The 24,081-nt window shown below is 39.5% G+C and overlaps 1 protein-coding gene across 3 annotated transcripts in view; it reads left to right on the top strand.

The window, feature by feature from the left end:
• The window catches only part of RTN3 (reticulon 3), a 61,866-nt gene that overhangs the window by 14,510 nt on the left and 23,275 nt on the right, over positions 1-24,081 (top strand). The window contains exon 2 of one of the 3 annotated variants that reach the window (XM_079928675.1): positions 11,706-14,048. The exons of the other annotated variants lie outside the window; for them this stretch is intronic. Within the exon in view, the coding sequence (XP_079784801.1) occupies positions 11,706-14,048 (2,343 nt within the window). The remainder of the gene's footprint in view (positions 1-11,705; positions 14,049-24,081) is intronic. 3 annotated transcript variants of the gene reach the window in all.

The raw sequence follows: 24,081 nt of genomic DNA, 5'->3' as shown, positions 1-24,081 counted from the left end.
TTAATTTAATGTATCAACATATATAGCTGTTCCTCATTCTTTTTCATAGCAGCAAGTATTCCATTATTTGGATGTAACTAAGTAGACGTCTATTGATGGTCATTTAGATTATTCCTAGTATTTATAACCAGTGCTCTATATCCTTGTATACATGTATTTGTACATACATGCAAGTATATCTGCCAAGTTAAAGAATATGTGCAGGAGGTGGTGGAGATAGTTTATGCATTTAAAATTTTGATATGTGTTGCCAAATTTAGAGAAATATAATTTTAGAGATGGAAGATTTCTCATGTTGGTCCTGTTTCCTGGTGGTGCAGTGGTTGAGAGTCCGCCTGCTGATGCAGGGGACAGGGGTTCGTGCCCCGGTCTGGGAAGATCCCACATGCCGCAGAGCGGCTGGGCCCGTGAGCCATGGCTGCTGAGCCTGCAGCATCCGGAGCCTGTGCTCCGCAACGGGAGAGGCCACAACAGTGAGAGGCCCGCGTACCGCAAAAAAAAAAAAAGTATTCAGGGTCAATTTTACATATTTGCCAACTATAATGTTTAGTACTCATATTCGTGACTGACTCCTCAAAATGAAGTTGAAAATGGTTACAAGCAAAATCAGTTAGCACTCAGATCCCTGTTTTTCCTTTCCCACATGAAGTTGCTGGCGAGCATTATCTTTCTTGAGGTTATACTTGTTTAAAAATGCTAGGGGTTCCTCTTTTCTTCCTTTGCAGGTGAGAAAGAATATTTGACCAAAAAATTGAATTGATTAACTTTTAGAAATGCATCTTGAAAATGAAATAAGGTTTTGCTGCCAGGTGAGTGAAAACAGTAATTGGAAATACAGATTTGGGTTTTCTCATCTTGCTTAAACCCAGTGAAATTAAGATGCTTGGCCAAAAAAAAAAAAGGAAAGTTCAAATTCCTGTGTGAGGTTGTCAAATTCTCACGCTGTATATTTTCTTTCAGATTCCTTTGTTTCTTCCTCTCAGCCTGTATCTCTATTTTCGACCTCACAAGGCAAGTCTGTCATTTTTTGTGTGTGCATTAATAAAAGAAAAATGTTGAGAAAGAGGCTGTAACTGGGGATACGAGGCACAGGTTTTCTTTTGTCCCCAAATCCCCTAAAATAAAAACCAAATCCAAGCCAGTGCTTTCTATCTAGCAGTTTCTAATGGATTTCCCGTAAAGCTTAATAAAATAGAATGAGGCTAGGTGGACTCTTTAACATAGCATGAGCTTTAGGTGTAGTTTTGAGTATTTCTTAAAAATTAAAAACTTGCCCACAGAACTTGGAGTAGATAGAATTGTGGGTCAGAAAACACACCACCTCCAGAATGCATTTGACCTATAGATTTGCAGTTATGTAACTGGTTTGGATAGGTAGTAGATTTGGAAAAACTTTTAAAGTGTGCTTCCACTGAACTAATAACAGTGTCCTAGCTAGAATACTTTAATGTGAACTTACCTGAGATTCGTCCCAAGAGGTAGGCCAATTCCAGATTGCCTAGGAACACTGAACATGTCGGTTGAATTTTTGCCAAGCAGGGCTTATTTTCCTAGAGATTAAGTTGTGGTGTTTTGGGGGGGGTGTTGTTTGTTTGTTTTTAATGTCAACCAGTGAGGAAGGCAATCAGAGTTGTTAACTATGTGTTTGTAGGGGAAGCACTGCCAAGAACCTGGAAGAGAGAGTGTGCTTCTTTGATTCGCACTAATAATAAAGTGCTCCTAGGTCAACGGAAAAGCATTATTTGAAAAAAGGTAATTAAACTCAGTAGATAGGTCTAAGAAGCCTTGTGCAAAGAGTTTATTGTCCTAGCTGGAATGCAAAGTCTGGGTGCCGGTTTGTTAGGAAGACTTTGACCTTATAGGAATAAAAACATAATGGGGGCTTCCCTGGTGGCGCAGTCGTTGAGAATCTGCCTGCCAATGCAGGGGACACGGGTTCGAGCCCTGGTCTGGGAGGATCCCACATGCTGCGGAGCAACTAGGCCCGTGAGCCACAACTACTGAGCCTGTGCGTCTGGAGCTTGTGCTCCACAGCAAGAGAGGCTGCGACAGCGAGAGGCCTGCGCACCGCGATGAAGAGTGGCCCCCACTCACTGCAACTAGAGAAAGCCCGTGCACAGTAACGAAGACCCAACACAGCCATAAATAAATAAATAAAATAAAATAAAACCATAATGGGACAAAATGAACATAGTAAATGTTTTTCAGAGTTTCTGCTTCTTAGGAAACATGATAGATAATTTGTTGCTTTTAATTCAGACTGATAACATTCAGAGTCCCCAGCATTTTTATAATGTGCCTCATTGTGTGATTTTGGATATCTTCTGGGTCAAATCATGGCCTTTGAAATTTTAAAAAATTGTTTACATTAAAAGATATTTTGTGAATGTTAGAAAGTAACTCAAACATACAAATTGATCCTTGACATCTGGAACCCAACCAGATTTATATTTCTAAGGGTTCTTTTTTTTCCTCATGAGAAATTCAATAATTTAGGCAAATAGGTATTACATTTATTTTACTCTGGAAGATAAATCAGTAAAAATATCATAGTGTAAATAGAACAAATAATTGTATTTTCTCTGTTGTATTTCAGATCTTCTAAAATACATTCTTCATAGTCACTTTTTTCATACAGAAAGGGAATAATTAATATCCTAAATAGTGTAACAATACAACCTAAGCACAACATACCTAATGTATAGAATGTTGAGAAAGATAAGTGTCATAGTTTAAAAAATTACTTTAATCCCTGTTAGGAGAAATTACATATACGCTCAGGTAAAATGGAGGTAAATAAAGAGGATTTTTGTAATTAAAAATGTTTAAGTAGGCTGTCATTCTTCCTTTTTCTTATAGTTTTTTGACCAGTGCAGATTCAGCATAGTGTTATTGTTAAAAGGGTATTGTATTGTAAAGAAGCATTTAAAAATGTCATATCCCTGGGGGCTTCCCTGGTGGCGCAGTGGTTGAGAGTCCGCCTGCCGATGCAGGGGACACAGATTCGTGCCCCGGTCCGGGAAGATCCCACGTGCCGCGGAGCGGCTAGGCCCGTGAGCCATGGCTGCTGAGCCTGCGCGTCCGGAGCCTGTGCTCCGCAACGGGAGAGGCTACAACAGTGAGAGGCCCGCGTTCGTACCGCAAAAAAAAAAAAAAAAAAAAAATGTCATATCCCTGAAGGTGTTCCAGTGTAGCCTCTATTACTAACATTTTCTCCTGCAAAAAAACATAATGGAAAAGCAACCCACTTGATGCTCTACTTCATTGGCAGGTCTAGAGATCAGCCTATTCCGTTTTTTGAGGGCACTCCGTGGCAAGTGATTAGGTGTATTCTAGGGTAGCCAAGTCTAGTGGCTTCTAGTCTGCCTTAATAAAACTAAGGGAAAGGAAGTTGTTGGTGTACTTGGTTAAGTGGATTAAAACCCCTGGAGAGAATAGCTAGGACCAGCTCCACCCAACCGCAGGCCTTTGAGAGTGACTGTCACCAGCAGGCACCTTGAGTCCATCATTGGCAGTAACCCAACTAATCTGTCTCTGGCTTCCATATCCCTTAGCCATTTAGCCTTGGAGGATTGTGCCTTACTTTTATGTATCTAAACCATATCAAGCAATATGTAGCAGTAATTAAGTAAGTCATATTTAACAATGACACTTTTAATCCTGAAATATATACTTATCATTATTGGGCTTTAAGGAGATGCAAGTATTAAAAGTTGCCTTTTTTTTTTTTTTTTTGGCCATGCCTTGCAGCTTGTGGAATCTTAAATTCCCCAACCAGGGATCGAACCCAGGCCCACCGCAGTGAAAGTGCTGAGTCCTAACCACTGGACTACCAGGGAATTCCCACAGTTGTCATTAATTTGGACTGAGAAGGAAGGGCAGTTAAATCTTTCAAAAGGAAATTATGTAATCTTTATTGAATTGTACTACCTTGAAGTATACAGCTACTTAAGCTAGTAAATTAAGCTTTTTGAAAACTATCGAATAGATTTGTGATGAGAATATCAATGGAATAATCAGTTCCTTCTTAAATAAGTTGTACTCCTGAGTAGGTGCTTTGCAGTCTTTTGCTTATTGAGTCCTTTTTTCTCATCAAGCAGAGTTTAATTTCAGCTTAATCCCCAAGCATCTCAAAATAGGGGAGTACATTTTAATGATGTTTTCCTGTACTGTTCAATAAGGATATTAACAGAGGTATAGATGTGGTATGTGGCCAGTTTTTTTTTTCTTCTGAGCTTTTACTGTGCTCAGTACTTTATGCGAATCATCTCATTTAATCCTCACAGTCAATTTTATGGAGGAAAGGTACCACCGCTTTTACTAATTGAGGAAACTGGGGTTTAAAATGGTGAAATAACTTGCTCAAGGTCACGCAGTAAGTGACACACCTAGGACTCCACCGTCCATGCCACTACCTACAGTAAAGATGATAATATTAGTTGTATTTTAGGGTTTACAGGTATTTTTAGAGATGTCATTTTGAGGTTAGTGTTAAAATCATGAGAGCAGAAGAGGCAGAAATTACTATTTTAACCATATTATTGCTATTAGTGATGTAATTTAGTATCATCTGGGGGATGTACTCCATCAGACACAAAATCAAACTGAAATTTGGTTTCTACTTTTGAAATCTTTGATAAAAAGTGGAGGCTGGAAAATACTACAATTTTCTTTAGAAAACATTGGGTGAAAATAAGGTTACAGAGGATCTACCCACCATGTAGAATTGGAAGTACATTTGCAGTAATGAATACTTGTGTTCAGCTTGAGTAATGCAGTAGGCATCTGGAATAGGAAGTTAAGCACTGAACTTTGGGGCAAGCGTTGAGGAGAAGAACTATGCCAGTTACAGCCTTTTTTTAAACAAAAGCAAAACATTTTTCTTTGTACAAAAGAGACTTTTTGTTTAGGATCTAGCTTGGCTGCAAAGTGTCTGCTGGCTAACTTCCTATTTTGATGCTTTGGCTGAAAGTTGCTGATACTGTTTTGCACGATAGTTTGTCTTTCCCTCTTGTTTTGTGAACATGAGAAAATTCAAGTGTAGAAAAACCTATACCTGAATATTTCAAGCCTCCCTTGTATGAATATGCATAGTTTGTATGTGAAAAAGTAACTTAGTGGTTTACTATAGGCTGGCACCCTTTCTTCACTGGTGTGTATGCTTTTTCCTTGTTGACAGGTATCCTTTGAGTTAAAAGTGATGAATTTCCTGAGGGGGGATAGTAACCAAACGGTAACTCTAGTATAGCATAATTCTAAGTTATTCACTCTTTTAAGGAAGAAGTCTCATATAGCATTCATTATTGCTTACTTGTTTCTAGATCACATTGTGTTTTCATTATTAAGTTATAAAACACTTAAATAAAAAAGTACTAAACCTTTTTCTAAAAGACAGTTTGGGGAATAAGAAGCAAAGTAAAGAGAAGGGCGTTTTTTATTTGTTTGTTTTTTGCCACACCGCTCGCCACTCGGCTTGTGGGATTTTAGTTCTCCGGCCAGGGATGGAATCCAGGCCCACGGCAGTGAAAGCGCCAAGTCTTAACCACTGGACGGCCAGGGAATTCCCTCAAGTTACTGTACTTTAAAATTAGTATATGGAAGTATTTAAAGCAGGCACAAAAGGATCACCCCTGCCCCATGCCCTACTAACCTGTAAGTTGTGCTCCTGGACAAAGAGAATCTGTGGTGAGTGAGAGTGAAGAGTGCCAGTTTCTACGCCTGTGGAATTTTTACAGGGCTAAAGTTCTGAAGTACAGCTCGGCTTTTCTACCCCTCGAAAACTAGTAAAACACTGTAAAGCTGTCGTTCCCAAACAGGGTTCATTACTGGCAAACTTGTAATGCAGATCCTTAAACTCCATCGTACTTAGGAAATTCTGAGTAAGTCAGAGAGAGCGAGCCCATGAAGTACTAGTATTTGTTCTAAGGTTTGCAAAGGACTATAAGAGATGGTGCCAAGGGCTATTGTTTTACTAGGTTGTTAAATTGTTCAGCTAGTTGTACATTGAACTAAAATATACTTTGATGATGGTAAAGATCATTTGCTGAAACATTTTGTTAAGGAAAAGTTCTTTTATCTTTCAGCATTGACTTAGAATTTTTTATATGTTGGCTTGTATTAAATGTCTTTATCCACATAGTACTTTGCACAATTCTTGGAATGTCATAGGCGTTTGTTTTGTACTAGATGATTCAGAAGTTGCATCACCCAAAATTTTGAAGTAGATAAAAGCTCTTTAAATTACTTCCTTTTAGGGCTTCCCTGGTGGCACAGTGGTTGAGAGTCTGCTTGCTGATGCAGGGGATACTGGTTCGTGCCCCGGTCCGGGAAGATCCCACATGCCGCGGAGTGGCTGGGCCCGTGAGCCATGGCCGCTGAGCCTGCATGTCCGGAGCCAGTGCTCCACAGCGGGAGAGGCCACAACAGTGAGAGGCCCGCGTATCGCAAAAAAAAAAAAAAATTCCTTTTACTTATGGCTGGTTGGAGGGGAAGTATCTGAAACTCTAAATGAGGATTTCCTTTATTATATACCACGTGAAGGTGGTTGTGATTTGGCAGTATGCCTTTTTTCTCTCCCCAAACAAAAAGGCGTATGGTCTGGAGTCTCTATGTCAGGAGATACTTTTTTGAGAATATGGTGTTTCGGACATTTATTGAAGATTTACTGAGTGCCAGATCCTGTTCTAAGCACTTCACGTGTATTAACTCATTTAATCCTCACAGCGGTTCTCAAGTTAGGTGCTTTAGTGTCCCAGTTTTCAATTTTCAGATGATAGTAAGCAACTTTAAGATTAAGGAACTGAGATTAAAGCCACACGATTAGTAAGTGTGATGAAAGGATTTCGCATCTTTTTGGTTTGTTTGTTTGGTTTTTTTTTTTGGCTGCGTTGCGTCTTCGTTGCTGCGCGTGGGCTTTCTCTAGTTGCGGGGGGTGCTCTTTGTTGTGGTGCGCGGGCTTCTCGTTGCAGTGGCTCCTCTTGTTGCAGAGCATGGGCTCTAGGCGTGCAGGCTTCAGTAGTTGTGGCATGCAGGCTCAGTAGTTGTGGCTCGTAGGCTCTAGAGCACGGGCTCAGTAGTTGTGGTGCACGGGCTTAGTTGCTCAGCGGCATGTGGGATCTTCCCGGACCAGCGCTCGAACCCATGTCCCCTGCATTGGCAGGTGGATTCTTAACCACTGCGCCACCAGAGAAGACTGGATTTTGCATCTTTTAATGGGAATTTTTGGTTTGGGAGTGGTCTAGAAATTTAGAATATGACTGCCAACTTAAATTCCTAGTCTTATTTAAGATAATATACTTAAATGGAGACTTCTTAATATTTAGAGTTTAAGAAGAAATTGAGTAAGCAAGGAGCTCAGTACTGAATACATTTGGGAACATTCTCATGATCGTTGCGGGATTATGACATTTTTCACCTCTTACCATATACTGATTCCCTTTTTGACAAGTCTATTAGATGTGTAACTCTTGCTTGTTAATAATTAGAATAATGCTATATTTTTGAGTAATTAGACTTTTTGAAAATGAATGTGCACATTAAATTGCATTATAGCAAATAACTAATCTAGAAAATATAATAAGGAGATTTTTGACAGACATTTGTTTTGAGTAATATTGAAAATATCTTGTAGTGCATGTGAAGGGCTGGATCTTTTGAAAAAGGAAAGGTAGTGGACATTTTCTGAGATGTAAGATAATCCAGAGTTATTCCATCAGGCAGTTTTCCAGGGTACAGTATTTTTAAAACCTAACACCCTTCAAACTCCCTGGAGTTTTCTGCTGTTTTGCCAGGTACAGACTTTGACAACACTAATGACTATTGTGTCATACTGACTAATTGGAAGAGTCTTTCCTTATGGGAGCTTAGTTTCTAAAGGCTTATTAGATTCTGGTCTTTGTTTTGTTTAATGTTTTCATGCCATTATAAGTTCTTTACTTCCAGACCGGTTTTTTCATTGTCTTGGTACAAGTCAGCTCTGTTCAAGTTTGTGAGGGTTTCAAGTAGCCAAATAAACTTCTTTCCATTTGCTGAAATTCTAAACAAGATAATTATTAAAATTAAAACAAAGATGAGGATGCTAACTTATTTTGCTACGTGTGGGAAACCTTGATTGACAATCATGAGAGCTAATATCTGCATCTCACAATCACTGAGGAGGAATGAATGCAACATCATACTCTGTTTACCCCCTAAACCTGTGCCCTGAAAACACTATCCAATCCAAGTATTAAGTCACAAAATTATTGTTAGGGAACATGATTAAAGTTCTTTTGTATATATAATAGTTACATCATATTGACAGATCTTCAGTAAAATGCTTGAAGTCTGTCAAGCTGTCATGGCATTCAGTACAGAACTTGTTGTTATTCTGAGAATACGATTTCTAACCTAATCTTCTAGCTTTACCTCAGATTATTATATACCTAACTCGAAACTTTTGGAGTATTAAGAGTTCAAGGAGGGACTTCCCTGGCAGTCCATTGGTTAAGATTTCTCCTTTCAATGCAGGGGGTGCGGGTTCAATCCCTTGTCGGGGAGCTAAGATCCCACATACCTCTCAGCCAAAAAACCAAAACATAAAACAGAAGCAATATTGTAGCAAATTCAATAAAGATTTTTTAAATGGTCCACATCAAAAAAATCTTTAAAAAAAAAAGAGTTCAAGAAAATTAGAAAAGAAACAAGGCTTAGAAAACTGAAAGGTTTGTGTCCTGACAAAGCAAAACATTTCTACCATGCTTTTTTTTTTTTTTGGCCGCACTGTGTGGCTTGCGGGATCTTAGTTGCCTGGCTAGGGCCCGCGGCAGTGAAAGCACCAAGTCCTAACCACTGGACCGCCAGGGAACTCCCTACCGTGCTTTTTTTGTTTGTAGTACTGTGTGCATTCTTTCATTAGCATTCAATGTAGGTTGCTTTCTTTTTCGTTTCATCCAACCCACCTCCACATCATCATCATTTTACTTATTGATTTTGCTTATTTTCTGTCTCCCACTCTGTATTGTAAGCTCCACAAAGGCAAGGATTTTTTCTGTGTTGTTCACTGCTTTTAATCTAGTTTCTAAAACAGTGTCAGGCACGTGATAATGGCACTCAGTAATTACTAATGAATTATTACTAATTCATTTTGTCCACTTGTTTCTGTAAAATGACAGGTCTAAATCTTCTGAAATCTCAGTCTCTATAAAACATATAAGCTGAGCTTTCCCTCTGAGGTGGAGTCAGTTTTGTTCACCTCAAGGTTCCACTCCTGTTTGTTTGTTTGTTTTTTAAATTATTTATTTTTGGCCACGTTGGGTCTTTGTTGCTACACGCAGGCTTTCTCTAGTTGCAGTGAGCCGGGGCTACTCTTAGTTGTGGTCCACAGGCTTCTCATTGTGGTGGCTTCTCTTGTTGCGGAGCACGGGTTCTAGGCGTGCAGCCTTCAGTATTGTGGCACGCAGGCTCAGTAGTTGTGGCTCGCGGGCTCTAGAGCACAGACTCAGCAGTTGTGGTGCACGGGCTTAGTTGCTCTGCGGCATGTGGGATCTTTCCGGACCAGGGCTCGAACCCGTGTCCCCTGCACTGGCAGGCAGATTCTTAATCATTGCGCCACCAAGGAAGTCCTCCATTCCTGTTTGAAGGGAAGGGGGGCGGTCCCAGTTTTACCTTATTCCAGATTTAGTCCATTGAATGTTTCCTGGTAGGAACAGTCATCAGTAAATTCAGTAATAATACATAACTCAGATTGTGGAATATTTCTTTTTTCCTTTTTTTAAAATAAATTTATTTATTTATTTATTTTTGGCTGCGCTGGGTCCTCGTTGCTGTGCACGGGCTTTCTCTGGTTGCCTTGAGCGGGAGCTACTCTGTTGTGGTGCGCAGGCGTCTCATTGCGGCCGCTTCTTCTTGTGGAGCACGGGCTCTAGGTGCGCGGGCTTCAGCAGTTGTGGCACATGGCTTCAGTAGTTGTGGCTCGCGGGCTCTAGAGCGCAGGCTCAGTAGTTGTGGTGCACGGGCTTAGTTGCTCCGCGGCATGTGGGACCTTCCTGGACCAGGGCTCGAACCCGTGTCCCCTGCATTGGCAGGCGGATTCTTAACCCCTGTGCCACCAGTGGAGCCCTGTGGAATATTTCTGATTTAAATGTAGGCTATAGTTCTTTAAATTTCAGGTTTTTTAAAGCATTTTAACCTACAGTGGTGAGCTTCATTTATCCTTAATCCAGTCTTGCTGAGTATCCGTACTGTACAGTGATAGATGCAAGCCGTGTTTACCGCATTAGAACTAAATATGAATTACAGCTTGCTTCTGTCCCACTGGTACAGTTTATGCCACCAAACTTTATTTTTCCTCAATTTACAAAGACTTTCCCTGGCCCCCCCACCCCGATGATTACAGTTGCACTGTTCTAAAGGTCAGAGATCCTGTTACATCAGATTCCAGTGATGTATTAAAATGGAACTTTATCTGGCATTTGGAAGCATTTTTATAATAGTGGAATTTTATTTCTTGCAGTAAGATATTATTTCTTTTCATCTTTATAAAATGGTTTTGAATAAATCATAATTTTGCTTTTGTCTGGCTGTTATTCAGCTTATCAGTGAAAAAGAACGCAAGCTGAGTAAAAGTAATCCCAAAGCTTTTTCTCTTTCACATCTTCCCAATTATTCATTCACGCTCAAGGAAGGCATTGCTGTCCTGAGCCTACTTAGGTCTCATCTGACCAAGCTGAATGTTTGATTCATTCATTTGGAACTATTTATTTAAGACCTACTTTGTTCCAACTCCAGAGATACAACAGTGTGTAAGAAAGATAGTGCCTGCCCTTGGGACAGTTGTGTTGAACTTTTCCCCAGTAAAAACTTCCTAGATTGGTTAGTTGGAAAACAATGTGGTAAATCAGTGGCTACTGTGATATTAAAAACTGTTAAGACTTAATTAATGTATTACTTTTAGGGGGATATTTTCTGTTTTAAAAGGATTTCTGAAGATTACTCTTCTTAATAAAGGAAACCAATTTACACAGTTCAGTTTTGTTTGAGTTGGCAGGGTGGTGCAAGAGCTTTTGGAACAGACCAACCTTTTCAGTGCCCTTTAGTTTAAGACATTGAGGCCATCTGTTCCTGGGGCCCATCTTCCCTATGGGTGGAATAGACTACTTCTAGTCTGATTTTTAGGCTTAGGAGGGGTCCGCTATATCTCTGGGGGTGGGGGGGAACTCTGGTCACTTCTTTTTTTCCTTTTCAGACTGTCAGACTCTAACAGTGGTTTTATAGAAGGTGTGTGTCCTGAATTGTTCCCCCTACAGATGAGAGCATATTAGTACTTCATAATATCAAGTTGTTTGTTTTATATGGATTACATTGTTTCTGTTGAATAGCTATACCAAATACCAAAGGAAAAGCACTTCCCCAGATTATCCATCTTATTATCCATGCTTTACCATTAAAGGGAAAAAGTAAATTGAAGAGTATTTTGTCGTGAAAATTTTTTGTCTTTTGCAGTTTGTAGCATGATAAGCCTTTTCTGTTTCACTGCTGACAATTTTATGCATGTCTTATAGGATAACCGTTGCTCATTGTTTTGTTATATATTTATGTGTGTGTATATGTACATCCTGTGTGTATATATACGAATTTTAGAATAAAAAGCATGCTGCTTGGCCTGACTAGCTAATGTGTAATTGTACCTGGTAAACAATTTTTTTTCTTTCAAATGCTGACCATAGAGGGATTGAGCTCTCTTTGCTCTGATGAGCCACCTTCAGAAATTATGACTTCCTTCTTTTGTTCATCTTCTGAAATATATAACACTGACCTTACAATACTACATGGAGAAAAAAGCAAAGTGTTAGGCAGCCAGCCTGTTTTAGCCAAAGAAAGAAAAGACTGCTTGGCTCCTCTAGATGTGAAAAAGATGGAAAAGCCTCAGGGGACCAGTAAAGACATAGCAGACTCCCCAGTTTCTGTTGCAGAAGGAGTTCACTGTAACCGTCCTTCCATTCCAGACAGTTTCCCAGATCATCCTGCTTTTCTCTCAAAGGAAGTTGGTCACACGCAAGAGCAGATAAATAAAGATCAAGAGTCCAAGAACCCAAATGAGGTACCAAGTAGGGACGATAGAACTGCCTTGGATGCAGGTGACAAATTCACTCTGCTAACAGCCCAGAAGCCACCCACCGAGCAGCATAAAGCAGAAGGTATTTGTACCTATTCCTTGTCCCCCTCTGAAGTTTCAGGAGTTGGTATTACGGAAAAGGATTCCCCTGAATCACCATTTGAAGTAATTATTGACAAAGCAGCATTTGACAGAGAATTTAAAGACGCATATAAGGAAAACGTAAATGATTTTGGTAGCTGGGCAGTGCACATTGATAGAGAATCACCTGCAGACATTTCTGAGTCTAATGACAAAGTATTTCCACTGAGAAATAAAGAAACAGGGCGTTCCCCAGCCTCTGCGTTGCTCACTAGGCAGTTTTCACACACAACTGCAGCATTGGAGGAGGTATCTAGATGTGTAAATGATATGCATAACTTTACTAATGAAATATTGACTTGGGATTTGATTCCCCAAGTAAAACAGCAGAGTGATAAATCTGACCACATCACAAAAGCTACAGGACCCGACATGGGTGAATATAGCTCAGAAGTTCCAGTTGTAAATCTTAAAAGTAACGCTCATCAGAAAATTCCTGCATGTTCTATCAGTGGGAGCACTACTATCCCTAAATCAACAGGTGACTGGGCAGAAACATCTCTCCCACAGGAAGACGCTATGCCAGACTGTCTCAACTCCACACAAGAAATCAATATCAAAGGTGTGCAAGGCAGTGTGCAAAAAGGAGATGACACGCTTTCAGAGTTACCTGGATCTCCATTTGAGAAAGGTGTCTCTCTTGGTTCTGGAGTGGCCACCGTGAAAGTGGGTTTACCTGAGGGCCACCTGAAGGGTGAAATGAACTGGCAGACCTCTGTGTTGGGAGAAGTGACAGAGGCTGACAGTTCTGGTGAGTCTGATGACACGGTGATAGAGGACATCACAGCAGATACTTCATTTGAGAGCAACAAAATTCAGGCTGAAAAACCTGTTTCCATCCCAAGTGCTGTTGTAAAAACAGATGAAAGAGCAATCAAAGAGATTCTTCATTGTAACAGGGAAGACAAAACATCTGGAAACTTTGACAGATCCATCAGTGACTCTGGGCCACGACAAGTTCAGCCTGATATTCTTGGAAGGAGTCCAGCTGGTGAGGCAGCATGTTCACAAGTACCTAATATGAATGTCACGTCAGAAGATGTGAAGCAGTCAGATAGTATGAGTGTAGTTGCTCCTGAAAAGCTTGTTGCAGCTGAGAACCCCAAACTTCCTTCAGAAGCACCTCCAAAGGTTTATAATGGTAAGACAGAATTCTCACGAAATGTGACCACCTCTGCCTATTTGGAGTCATTGCATGAAAAAAGTGTTAAAGATATAGATGATTCTTCCCCAGAGGACCTGATAGCAGCCTTTACAGAAACCAGAGAGAAAGGAATAGTAGGTAAAGGTGAAGGAAATACCTTCGAAGCAACATCAGAGAAAACTAAGGACTTCAAAACAGCTCTTCCTGTAGATGTTTTACATGAAAGTGAGTCAGGTGGTTCTGAAATTAAAAACATAGAAGGCAAATACAATGAACAAAGCAAGGAAACCGATGGGAGTGAGCTTCTGGACGTTTTCCCTACCCAGGGTACTCCAGTAGCATCTCTTGACTTAGACCAGGAACAGCTCACAATCAAAGCACTGAAAGAACTGAATGAAAGGAAGCTTGAGAAGTCAGCTTCTGTACAGGATGAAATAGAATCTCCCGAAGAAATACTCAAGCAGACTTTAACATTTGCTCCAGAATCTTGGCCACAGAGATCCTATGATGTCCTAGAACACAGAGATGTCAAGACTGGATCTGATCTCGGGATTTCCAGGAAGCCCACTATTACCAAAGAAGCTGCTAGGGTAGATGTCACTTCCAGCCTTAGCAAGACTGAACTGGTAAACAAGGATGTCCTAGCAAGACTTCTGACAGAATTCTCAGGTAACTGTTTACATTAGAAATACTGCATGTGGTTAATCCTGCTATGATTGATTATTTAGAGTGCTATTTTTTTTAGTCTCTGATTTATATCACCAAAATTATAGCTAGAATAAAAATATACAGTAAAATGGGAAAAGGTAGATTTTTTTTAATGGTTGCTTGATTTGGTTTTCTTGTACAAATATTTTCCAAAGCAGTAGACTACCTGTTAAAATTAATATTCTTCTAAAGAAAAAATTGTATGGTCCAGTTTTTTCAAGGTTCTCCTTTCCTTATACGTTGGCCCTAGGGGAGATTGCTGCTTTTAAGAACATCGCTAGGGTCTTATTTATTTACAAAGCTTATTTTTATTATTTATTTATTTATTTTGCGGTACGCGGGCCTCTCACTGTTGCGACCTCTCCCGTTGCGGAGCACAGGCTCCTGACGCGCAGGCTCAGCGGCTATGGCTCACGGGCCTAGCCGCTCCACGGCATGTGGGATCTTCCCGGACCGGGGCACGAACCCGTATCCCCTGCATCGGCAGGCGGACTCTCAACCACTGCGCCACCAGGGAAGCCCACAAAGCTTATTTTTAAATCTCTGTAATAATAGCACTGCTTGGCACTTGGGTTTTTTGCTGTGGGCCTTGGAAAATCTATTTAGCAATCAAAGATAAAGGAATCCCTGCTGGGAAGATAGTAAATGAAACTTTTAATTAATTTGATCTTACACCGCAGAGATTTTATGCTCTGAAAGTAGGTAACCAGTATTGTAGTACAACTTTGTGAGTAACACTTAAGAGAACTCATGCATTCTTCTACTTTGGACCTTGTTTATCGTGCTTCAGGCCAAAACCCAATATATGGTACTAGAAGTTCTTCCCCTTGTCTTCTATTTATTTGAGTGATTACTTTCCTAGCGGTTGGCCTTCAGTTAAATTATTTCAAATGCTCTCTATTCTGGTGTCTTAGCAAGTATAATGAAAAAAAGGATATATAAAACCCTTCAAAAGTGACCCCCAACCTCTAATCTGATACCAAGTTCTGCACTTACTGTATGGTCAGTGTTAGGTGCTATGGAGGACTCTGTGTTTTCCAATTTTTTTTTTTTTTTTTTGCGGTACGCGGTCCTCTCACTGCTGTGGCCCCTCCCGCTGCGGAGCACAGGCTCCGGACGCGCAGGCTCAGCGTCCATGGCTCATGGGCCCAGCCGCTCCGCAGCATGCGGGATCCTCCCGGACCAGGGCACGAACCCGTGTCCCCTGCATCGGCAGGCAGACTCTCAACCACTGCGCCACCAGGGAAGCCCTTCCAAACTTTTTAAACAATAGATCCCTTCTTTCAAATGAAATCATATGCAGAGTTATAATATTTAAAACAAAAAGTATTTTCGTTAGGATAAATTTATAAGTGAGATTATACCACTTACATTTTTTTTTTTTCTGTAAAGGTTTTATTATGCAGAGTAAGGAGGGGGGCTTAGTCCTTAGCAGCCGCTTTCCTCTCCTCATAGTATCCAGAACACTGCTCAGCTCCTCCTGCAGGGGCACTCCATGTAAGGAGTGAAGCCCCATGCCTCTCAGAGCTTGTCCCTCACTAACTTGCTTTACTTGGTAAGGTGCCCTGCTGGCATCTGTGGGTCACCTTCCTTGCTCACGTTCTGGGTCACCTTGAAGCCCATAGTCATGGGCTGCTGCAGAGCCATGACTGCTGCCCTTAGTGCCTGCAGCAGAAAGGCACTGTTTACTTTTTATAAAGACATTTCTTTACTGAAGACCATGGGCAAATTATTTAATCTTAGTAAATTTTAATCCTTAAAATAGAGATAATAATGGTGCTTACTTTATAATAATAGTGAGAGGGTTACATGTGAAAATGCAGGTAATGCAGGGCCTAGTATATAGTGAATATTCATTTAGCACCAAGTACAGGACCTGGCATATAGTAGGTACTGGATAATTATTTGTTAGTGAACGAATTGTTAATAATTATCAGTGAAAACATAGAGGCTTTTTTATAAACTCAAAAATTTGAAATGGCAGTTAAGGATAGCTGTTATACTTTAGTAATTGAAGATTGTTGAACTTGGATTAAAGAGAGCTGAATTATTGTTGCTTTACAGTGTCTAGAAGTGTGACTTTAAAGAATTACATTACATCACCTTTTGGGGCCTAAGTTGTAAAGTGAGGATGTTGAAGTAGGTGGTCATCAATATCATTTCAATAATATGATTCTCTGACTCTGGTATATTCTAGCTTTCTTCATTAGTTGTCAAAATTCTTAAAGGTAATTCTTGTGAGTGATGAGGCAGATAGAAATTAGGCAACAATCCAGAGTCTAGTTCTGGCAAATACCTGCTTTAGTGTGACCTTAGACAACTGGCCAGATTGGTTTGGCATCTTCCTTTGTTAATATTCTGGTAGTTATTTTGCCCTGCTTCACAGTGTTGTAGTAAATAAAGTACTGTGTACTAATTATCAGCAAATCTCAACTGAGTTATTTAATCTAGTGTGAGAGGTAAAAAGGAGTATGGAAGTTTAGGATATTTGTCACTGACCAAATTCTGTGATTAGTAGATATTTTTAGATGATAATTAAAGAAGACTAGTATAATTACACCAAGAAGCTAAAAGGTCTTCCTTAAGGTTTCAGAATTGAAAACCTTTTAAAATTGTCTTCATGAATAAATCTTTTAAAATATAAACTATAGCAAAATATACCAGTCTAGTTCTAAGTAGTATATCTGAGTTGTCTTCCTTTCTAAAGTAAAACCAGTTCTGTAATTATGTCCTGCCTAAAGTTGTTGGGGAAAATAGGCAAAAGAAACAATGAAAAAATTAATGGTATTTTATTTTTCTTTTGCTGTTCTATGGTATATATGACAGTATATAACAAAGAACTAGAAATGACCTAGCAATTTTGTTTCTAGGTATGAATTCTAAGTTAAAAAATAAAAAAATTTAAAAAAGCAGGCTTCCCTGGTGGCACAGTGGTTGAGAGTCCGCCTGCCGATGCAGGGGACACGGGTTCGTGCCCTGGTCCGGGAAGATCCCACATGCCGCGGAGCGGCTGGGCCCGTGAGCCATGGCCGCTGAGCCTGCGTGTCCGGAGCCTGCACTCTGCAACGGGAGAGGCCACAACAGTGAGAGGCCCGCGTACCGCAAAAAAAAAAAAAAAAAAAAGCATTTACGTACAAAAACAGCTACAAAGATGTTCTTTGTAGGGCTGTTTATGATAGTGGCATATATCTCAGTATCTTAACAATTAGAGATTGTTTGAGTATCTTTTAATATATCTGTACAGTCAAAATACTATATAGCCATTGGAATTGTTATAGATTGGTGTTTCTTTTCTTTTTTTTTTTTTGCGGTATGCGGGCCTCTTACTGCTGTGGCCTCTCCCGTTGCGGAGCACAGGCTCCGGACGCGCAGGCTCAGCGGCCATGGCTCACGGGTCCAGCCGCTCCGCGGCATGTGGGATCCTCCCGGACCGGGGCACGAACCCGTGTCCCCTGCATCGGCAGGCGGGCTCTCAACCACTGCGCCACCAGGGAAGCCCTGTTTTGTACTTTTAAAGCTTTACTTACATTATTTTTGTTATGCAACTTGTTTCATTCAACATTAGGTTTTTTTAACTCTTTTCATGTTGAAATATGTATAATTCTATTTAACAGCTGTGTAGTAATGAAGTTTATTACTATGTTATTTCCCTTTTAATTAAGATTTGGATTATTTTCCATTTTTTACTATTATAGACAGTGCTGAAGTTAACATCCTTGTACTTGCCTATTTTTACACACATGCACATATTTCTCTAGGGTCGTTGTGCCACTGCTTATCAGTTTCACTTCCGGGTATGTGCATTATTTTTCTAATTACTGTCAGTTTGCTGTCAAAGTTGAAGTTTCTTCTGTTATGTGAAAATGTTCATAATTAATAAAAACTATATTATTGAATATAGCAGAGTTTTTATTACATGATGAATGCTTAAAGTAGAAAAAAACAAGTTAGAAAACAAGGTTTTCAGAATAATACCTACTTTGGTATCATTAAAAGTGAATCTGTAATACCTACACGCAGTGATTCTGAAGTAAGTTTTTAAAAACAAGATCACGATGACTTTTCTTGCAATATGGCCAAGTAGGCTTTCACTGGACCTGATCTTTCTGCACATAACTGTGTCCTCTGGACAGAATTGTGGGGGCAGCGAGGGAGCCCTGGAAACACTGGGAAATGAGCAAAAGCAGACAGATTCTGGAAAAGGGCTGACACTTTCAGGAAGAGATAGCATGAAATTAATTTTCCATTTTTACTGCTTTTAGCCAGAGGAAGGCTGAAGTTGGCACTTGGCAGCTTGGTTTAAAACTTAATAGAAAACTTACCAGAGGACAGAATTCAGGTCAGCCACAGCCGTTGGACCACTGAAAAGTGAGGGGAGGAGGAATCCTGGAAAGGAGAGATCTGGAGAGTGACAGCCTAAAATTCTGAGTATAAGCTCTCTATATAAGCTTCTGTTTAATCCCTGAACCACAAAGATAAAAGAACTGAACTAAGATTTGAGGTATTGATTGCCCAGAGAGTTTGCAGTTTGGGTCTAAGCCAAATTTAATTGCATACTAAAACAGAAATATCGGTGCTCTGCAGAGGAATATAACAGAGTCCAGAGGCTGTACAGCGTAATATTCACAGTGTCCAAGGTATTATCTATAACTGCACAACATTTTAAAAACCAGGAAAATATAACTTAGTCTGAAGAAAAAAGACAACCAACAGAAACTAACTTCATATGTTAGAATTGAGAAACAGGTTTTAAGGCAGCTACTATAACTGATCAGTTGAAGTAAAGGAAAATATTCTTGCACTGAATGAAAACAAAGGAAATCTCAACTGAGAAATAGAAACAAAAAAGAGCAAAGTGGAATTCTATAATACAGAAGCTAAAATTAAAATTCACTGAGTAGCCTTAACAGTAAAACAGAGATGATAGAAGAGTCAGTGAACTCGATGATAGATGAACAGAAAACTACCCAACCTGAAGAATAGAAAGAAAAAAATATTACCAAGCTTCAGGGACTTTTGGGACAATATTATAAGAGCTAACGTGTATAGTTGGAATCCCAGAAGAGAAGAAAGTGAGAGGCTGGAGAAGAACATATTTGAAGATAAAATGGCAGAAAAAAACCCTTCAAATTTTATGAAAAACATATTTACTGATTAAAGAAACTTAGCAAACACCTATTAGGATAAGGATGAAGAAAACCATACCTTGGTACATGTGTCAGAGGTTCCCAAGACCACTGTCAGGCTCAGTGATTTGCTAGAAGGACTCACAGGATTCAGAAGCTGTTATACTCAACTGTATACAGCAAAAGGACACAGATTAGAATTGACAAAGGGGAAAGACACATGGGATAAAGTCCAGGAGGAACCAAGTGCAAGCTTCCAGGTGTCCAGTAGAGTCGCACAGAGCTGTCCTTAATTCTCCCATCAAGGACACGTGACAACATGTGCGAAGTGCTGCCAACTAGGGAAGCTCACCCAGTCCTGGGTGTTCAGGGTGGCACGCAGTATCCCCATGACTTACCTCAGCTGCTCAGACCCCAGCCACCTAGAGTAAGAACAGGTGTTTGCCATAAATCATATTGTTCAGGTAGACTTAAGTGGTCATGCTGGTACAGCATGGCCCAAGGCCCCAGGTATGCAGAAACACTTATCAGCCAGAACATGCCAAGGGCTCAGAGTTCATCTCCCAGGAGCCAGGCAAAGCCAGTCCTGAAGACAGACCTTTCTTTGGCATGTTCACGTTTGAGCATTCCAGAACTGCCAAGTTAATCCTTTCCTTCCCAGTACGTCTTAGTCAAATTGCTGAACTGAAAGATAAGGAGAAAACTGACACATGTAAAGGAATGACCATTATAATTAGAGCTTACTTCTTACCACTAACCACAGATGCCAGAAGACAGTGAAATAACATCTTTTAAAGTGCCATACGGGGAAAAACGTCAGCCAGGATCTCTGTTAAGCAAAAATACCGCGCAAGAATGAAGGCAAAATAAAGACATTTTCAGATAAAAGAAAGCTAAGAGAATCTATCACTAGGAGACCTGTACTACAAGAAACAGTAAAGGAAGTTCTTCAGATTGAAGGGAGTTGATACCAGATAGAAACTTAGACCTTCAGGAAAGAATGAAGAGCATTGAAAATGGTAAATAGCTGAGTAAAAATAAAAGACTTATTTTTTTTCTTCTTCTTTAAAATATGTAAGACTGTTTAAAGGAGAAATTACAATGTGTGCGGATATTATAATGTTTATTTCATATGACAATTTATAACAAAACACAAGAGTATGTGAATCTATACTAGAGGAGGGGTTCCTACATTTTTCATGGAGTGGTACAATATTTTAAGTAGATTGAAAAGTCAAGGGTGTATGTCTCCCAAGAGGTGGGAGACTTGGTGCAATCACTATGTTAGTGGACTGAAGACTACAATCAGAGTGACAGACTGCATAAAAATTCAAGACCTACTTATATGCTGACTATAAAAGATATGTATTAAATGTAAAGACACAGGGCTTCCCTGGTGGCGCAGAGGTTGAGAGTCCGCCTGCCGATGCAGGGGACACGGGTTCGTGCCCCGGTCCGGGAAGATCCCACATGCCGCAGAGCGGCTGGGCCCGTGAGCCATGGCCGCTGAGCCTGCACATCCGGAGCCTGTGCTCCGCAACGGGAGAGGCCGCAACAGTGAGAGGCCCGCGTACCGCCAAAAAAAAAAAAAAAAAAATGTAAAGACACAGAACTTGAAAGGAAATGGATGGGAAAAGGTATACCAAGAAATATATGCATGTATGCCATGCAAAAGTAAGCATAAGAAGACAAAGGGTATTACCAGAAGTAAAAAGTGACACGTTATCGTGATAAAAGATATCAAGACGTCTTGACAGTTGTATATGTGCCTAATAACAGCTTCAAAATAAATGAAGCAAAAATTGACAGAATTAAAGGGAGGAATAGGGAGTTCTTTAATCATAATTACTGGTTTTAATACCTGTTTCTCAGCAATTGATAAACCAACTACACAGAAACACAAAGATCTGAACAGCACAATCAACCACCTTGGCCTACATGATACTTATAGAACACTGTGCCCTGTAGTGGCATAATACACATTCTTTTCCAGGTGCACAAGGTATACATTCACCAGTATAGACAATATGCTAGGCCATAAAACAACTCAGCACATTTAAAAGATTAAGGCCATACAGAATATGTTCTCAGACCATAATGAAATAAAAACTTTAAACAATGAAGATATCTAGGAAAATTCCCAAATATTTGGAAACTAAGCAAGTCACTTTTATATAATCTATAGCTCAAAGAAGAAATCATGAGAAAAAAATTTAAATGTTTTAAACTGAATGACAGTGAAAATACAATATATCAAACTTGTGGAATGTAGTGCTGAAAGGGAAGTTTATGGTTCTAAGTGCATGTATTAGAAAAGAAAAATATCTAAGTTCAGTGATCTAAGGTTTCAACTTAAGCTGGAAAAAGCAAAGCACATCCAAAGGAAGCAGAAGGGAAGAAAGAATAAAGATAAGAGCAGAAATTAAAGGAATAAAAAACATTAACAAAGCCAAAATTTGGTTCCTGAAAAAGATTAACAAAATTGATTTCTTGACTGATTAAAAAAAAAAAGCAAATACAGATTACCAATATTAAGCATGAAAAGGGGGTTATTTCAGATCCTACAGATATTAAAAGGACAATAGAATATTATGAACAACTTTATGCCAACTTAGATGAAACAAATTCCTTGAAAAATACAATTTACCAAAGCTAACACAATTTCTATTAAATCCATTATTAAAAATCTCACCAAAAAAAGTCGAGGCCCAGTGGTTTTACTGGGGAGTTTTTTCAAGCATTTAAGGAAAAAGGAGAGAACACTTTCCAACTCATAGACTAGTATATGTATAGTAATACCAAAACTGGAGAAAGACACTACAAAGAAAATTAGAGACTAGTATTCCTATGGAACATAATAAGATGAGAAATCCTTCACAAAATATTAGCAAATCAAAAAAAAAAATGTTAGCAAATCAAATCCAGCACTCGGTCAGATACAGAAAAGGTATTTGAAAAAGCTCAACATCCTTTTCTGATAAAAATTTTCAGCAAACTAGGAATAGAAAGTAATCTCAGTCTAATAAATGATATCTATTGAAAACTATAGCTGACATTATGCTTAATGCCAAAATATTGGACACTTTCCCCTAACACTGGATACAAGGCAAAGATGCTCACCCTCACCATTTGTATTCAGCATTATACTGGAGGTCCTCCCCTTTGAATTAAGACAAGAAATAGAAATAGAAGGAATGACTATTGGAAAAGAAGTTGTTAAGCTGTCTTAATATGCAAATTACATGATGGTGTACGTAGAAAATCCTAAGGAATCTACTGATACAAAGCAACTGCTAAGACTAATAAGTGAATTTAATTTAGCAAGTTTACAGGTTTTTAGGTTAATACACAAAACTCAGTTTCGTTTGTTATATACTAGCAACAAATAATCAGAAAATTAAAAAGTTTTAAAGTTCCATTTACAATAGCACCAAAGCATAAAATAGGAATAAATTTAACCAAAAGAAAAAAATGTGTAAGACCTCTATACTGAAAATTACAAAACTGCAGAGAGAAGCTCAAGAATTGTCTAAGAAGAGAACCATGCTGTGTTCATGGATTGGAAACCTCGATATCGTAAAGAAGTCAGTCCTACCCAAATTCACCTATGGATTCAGTACAGTTCAGAGTCCTAGAAGAATTTTTCAATAGAAATTGACAAGCTCATTCTAAAATTTCTCTGGAAGTACACAGACCTAGCAAATCCAAAGCAATCTTGAAAAAGGACAAAATTGAGGGCTTGGAATAGTCCAAGACATTATAAAACTCCAGTAATAAAGACTGTGGAACTTGCAAGAGAGTCAACAAGTAGGTCAAAGAAACAGAGAATCCAGAAATAACACATTACCAAAAATTTGGCAACTTAGCACAACTTTACTATCTCACAGTTTTCAAGGGTCAGGAGTCCAGGCACAGGTTAGCTGGATCCTCTGCTCAGGATCTCACCAGGCTGAAATAAAGTGGGATTCTGAAATCACCAGGTGTGAACCAGGGCTGAGATCTCATCTGAGGCTCAGGGTTCTCTTCCAGGCTCACTGATTGTTGGTAGGAGTCACTGGAGGTTGAAGGACCGGATCCCTCTTTTCTGGCTGGCTGGCGGTGGGGCGGGGATCGTGCTCAGCACCAGGAGGCTGCCCTCAGATCCTGGTCTTGCAGCCGTCTCACAACATGGTAGCTTGCTTCTTCAAAGCTGTCAGGAGAATTTCTCTCTAGTCTGCTGCAGGATCTCATATAACTGAAACTTAAACACGAGAGTGACTATCCCATCGTATTCACAGGGTCTGCTCCCGTTTGGGGGTAGGAGGAAGTATTATACAAGGCATGTACACCGAGGAGTAAGAGTCTTGGGGTCATCTTAGCATTCTGCCTACCACAATCCCTACTTCATATGATATGCAGAAATGAACTTAAAATGGAACAGTAAAAACTAAAATCATGAAACTTTTAGAAGAAAGCGTAGGAGGATATCTTCATGACTTGGAGATAGGCAAAGGTTTCTTAAGTCACAGAATGCACTAGCCATAAAATAAAGGATCGGTGAGTTAGACTTCATCAGAAGTAAAACTTGCTCATTAAAAGACACCACTAATAGGCAAGCCATTGACTGGGAGAAAGTACTTAACAAAACGTGACTGATGAGGGACTAGTATCCAGGAAATATTTAAAACTACATTTCTACAATAAAAGTGCCAACAGCACAATAAAAGAAATTGGGCAGAAAAGATTCTGGCACTTACAAAAGATATACAAATAACCAATAATCCAGTGAAAATGTGTTCAACTTCCCAAGTCTTCACATAGTTAAAATCAAAATAAGTTAATCACTACACATCCACCTGAATGGCTAAAATTAAAGACTGACAACAACT

The sequence above is a fragment of the Stenella coeruleoalba genome, assembly GCF_951394435.1.
Source record: "Stenella coeruleoalba genome assembly, chromosome: 8".
NCBI lineage: Eukaryota > Metazoa > Chordata > Mammalia > Artiodactyla > Delphinidae > Stenella > Stenella coeruleoalba.
The sequence above is the reverse complement of the archived record's forward strand: the minus strand, read 5'-3'. Positions and strand labels throughout refer to the sequence as shown.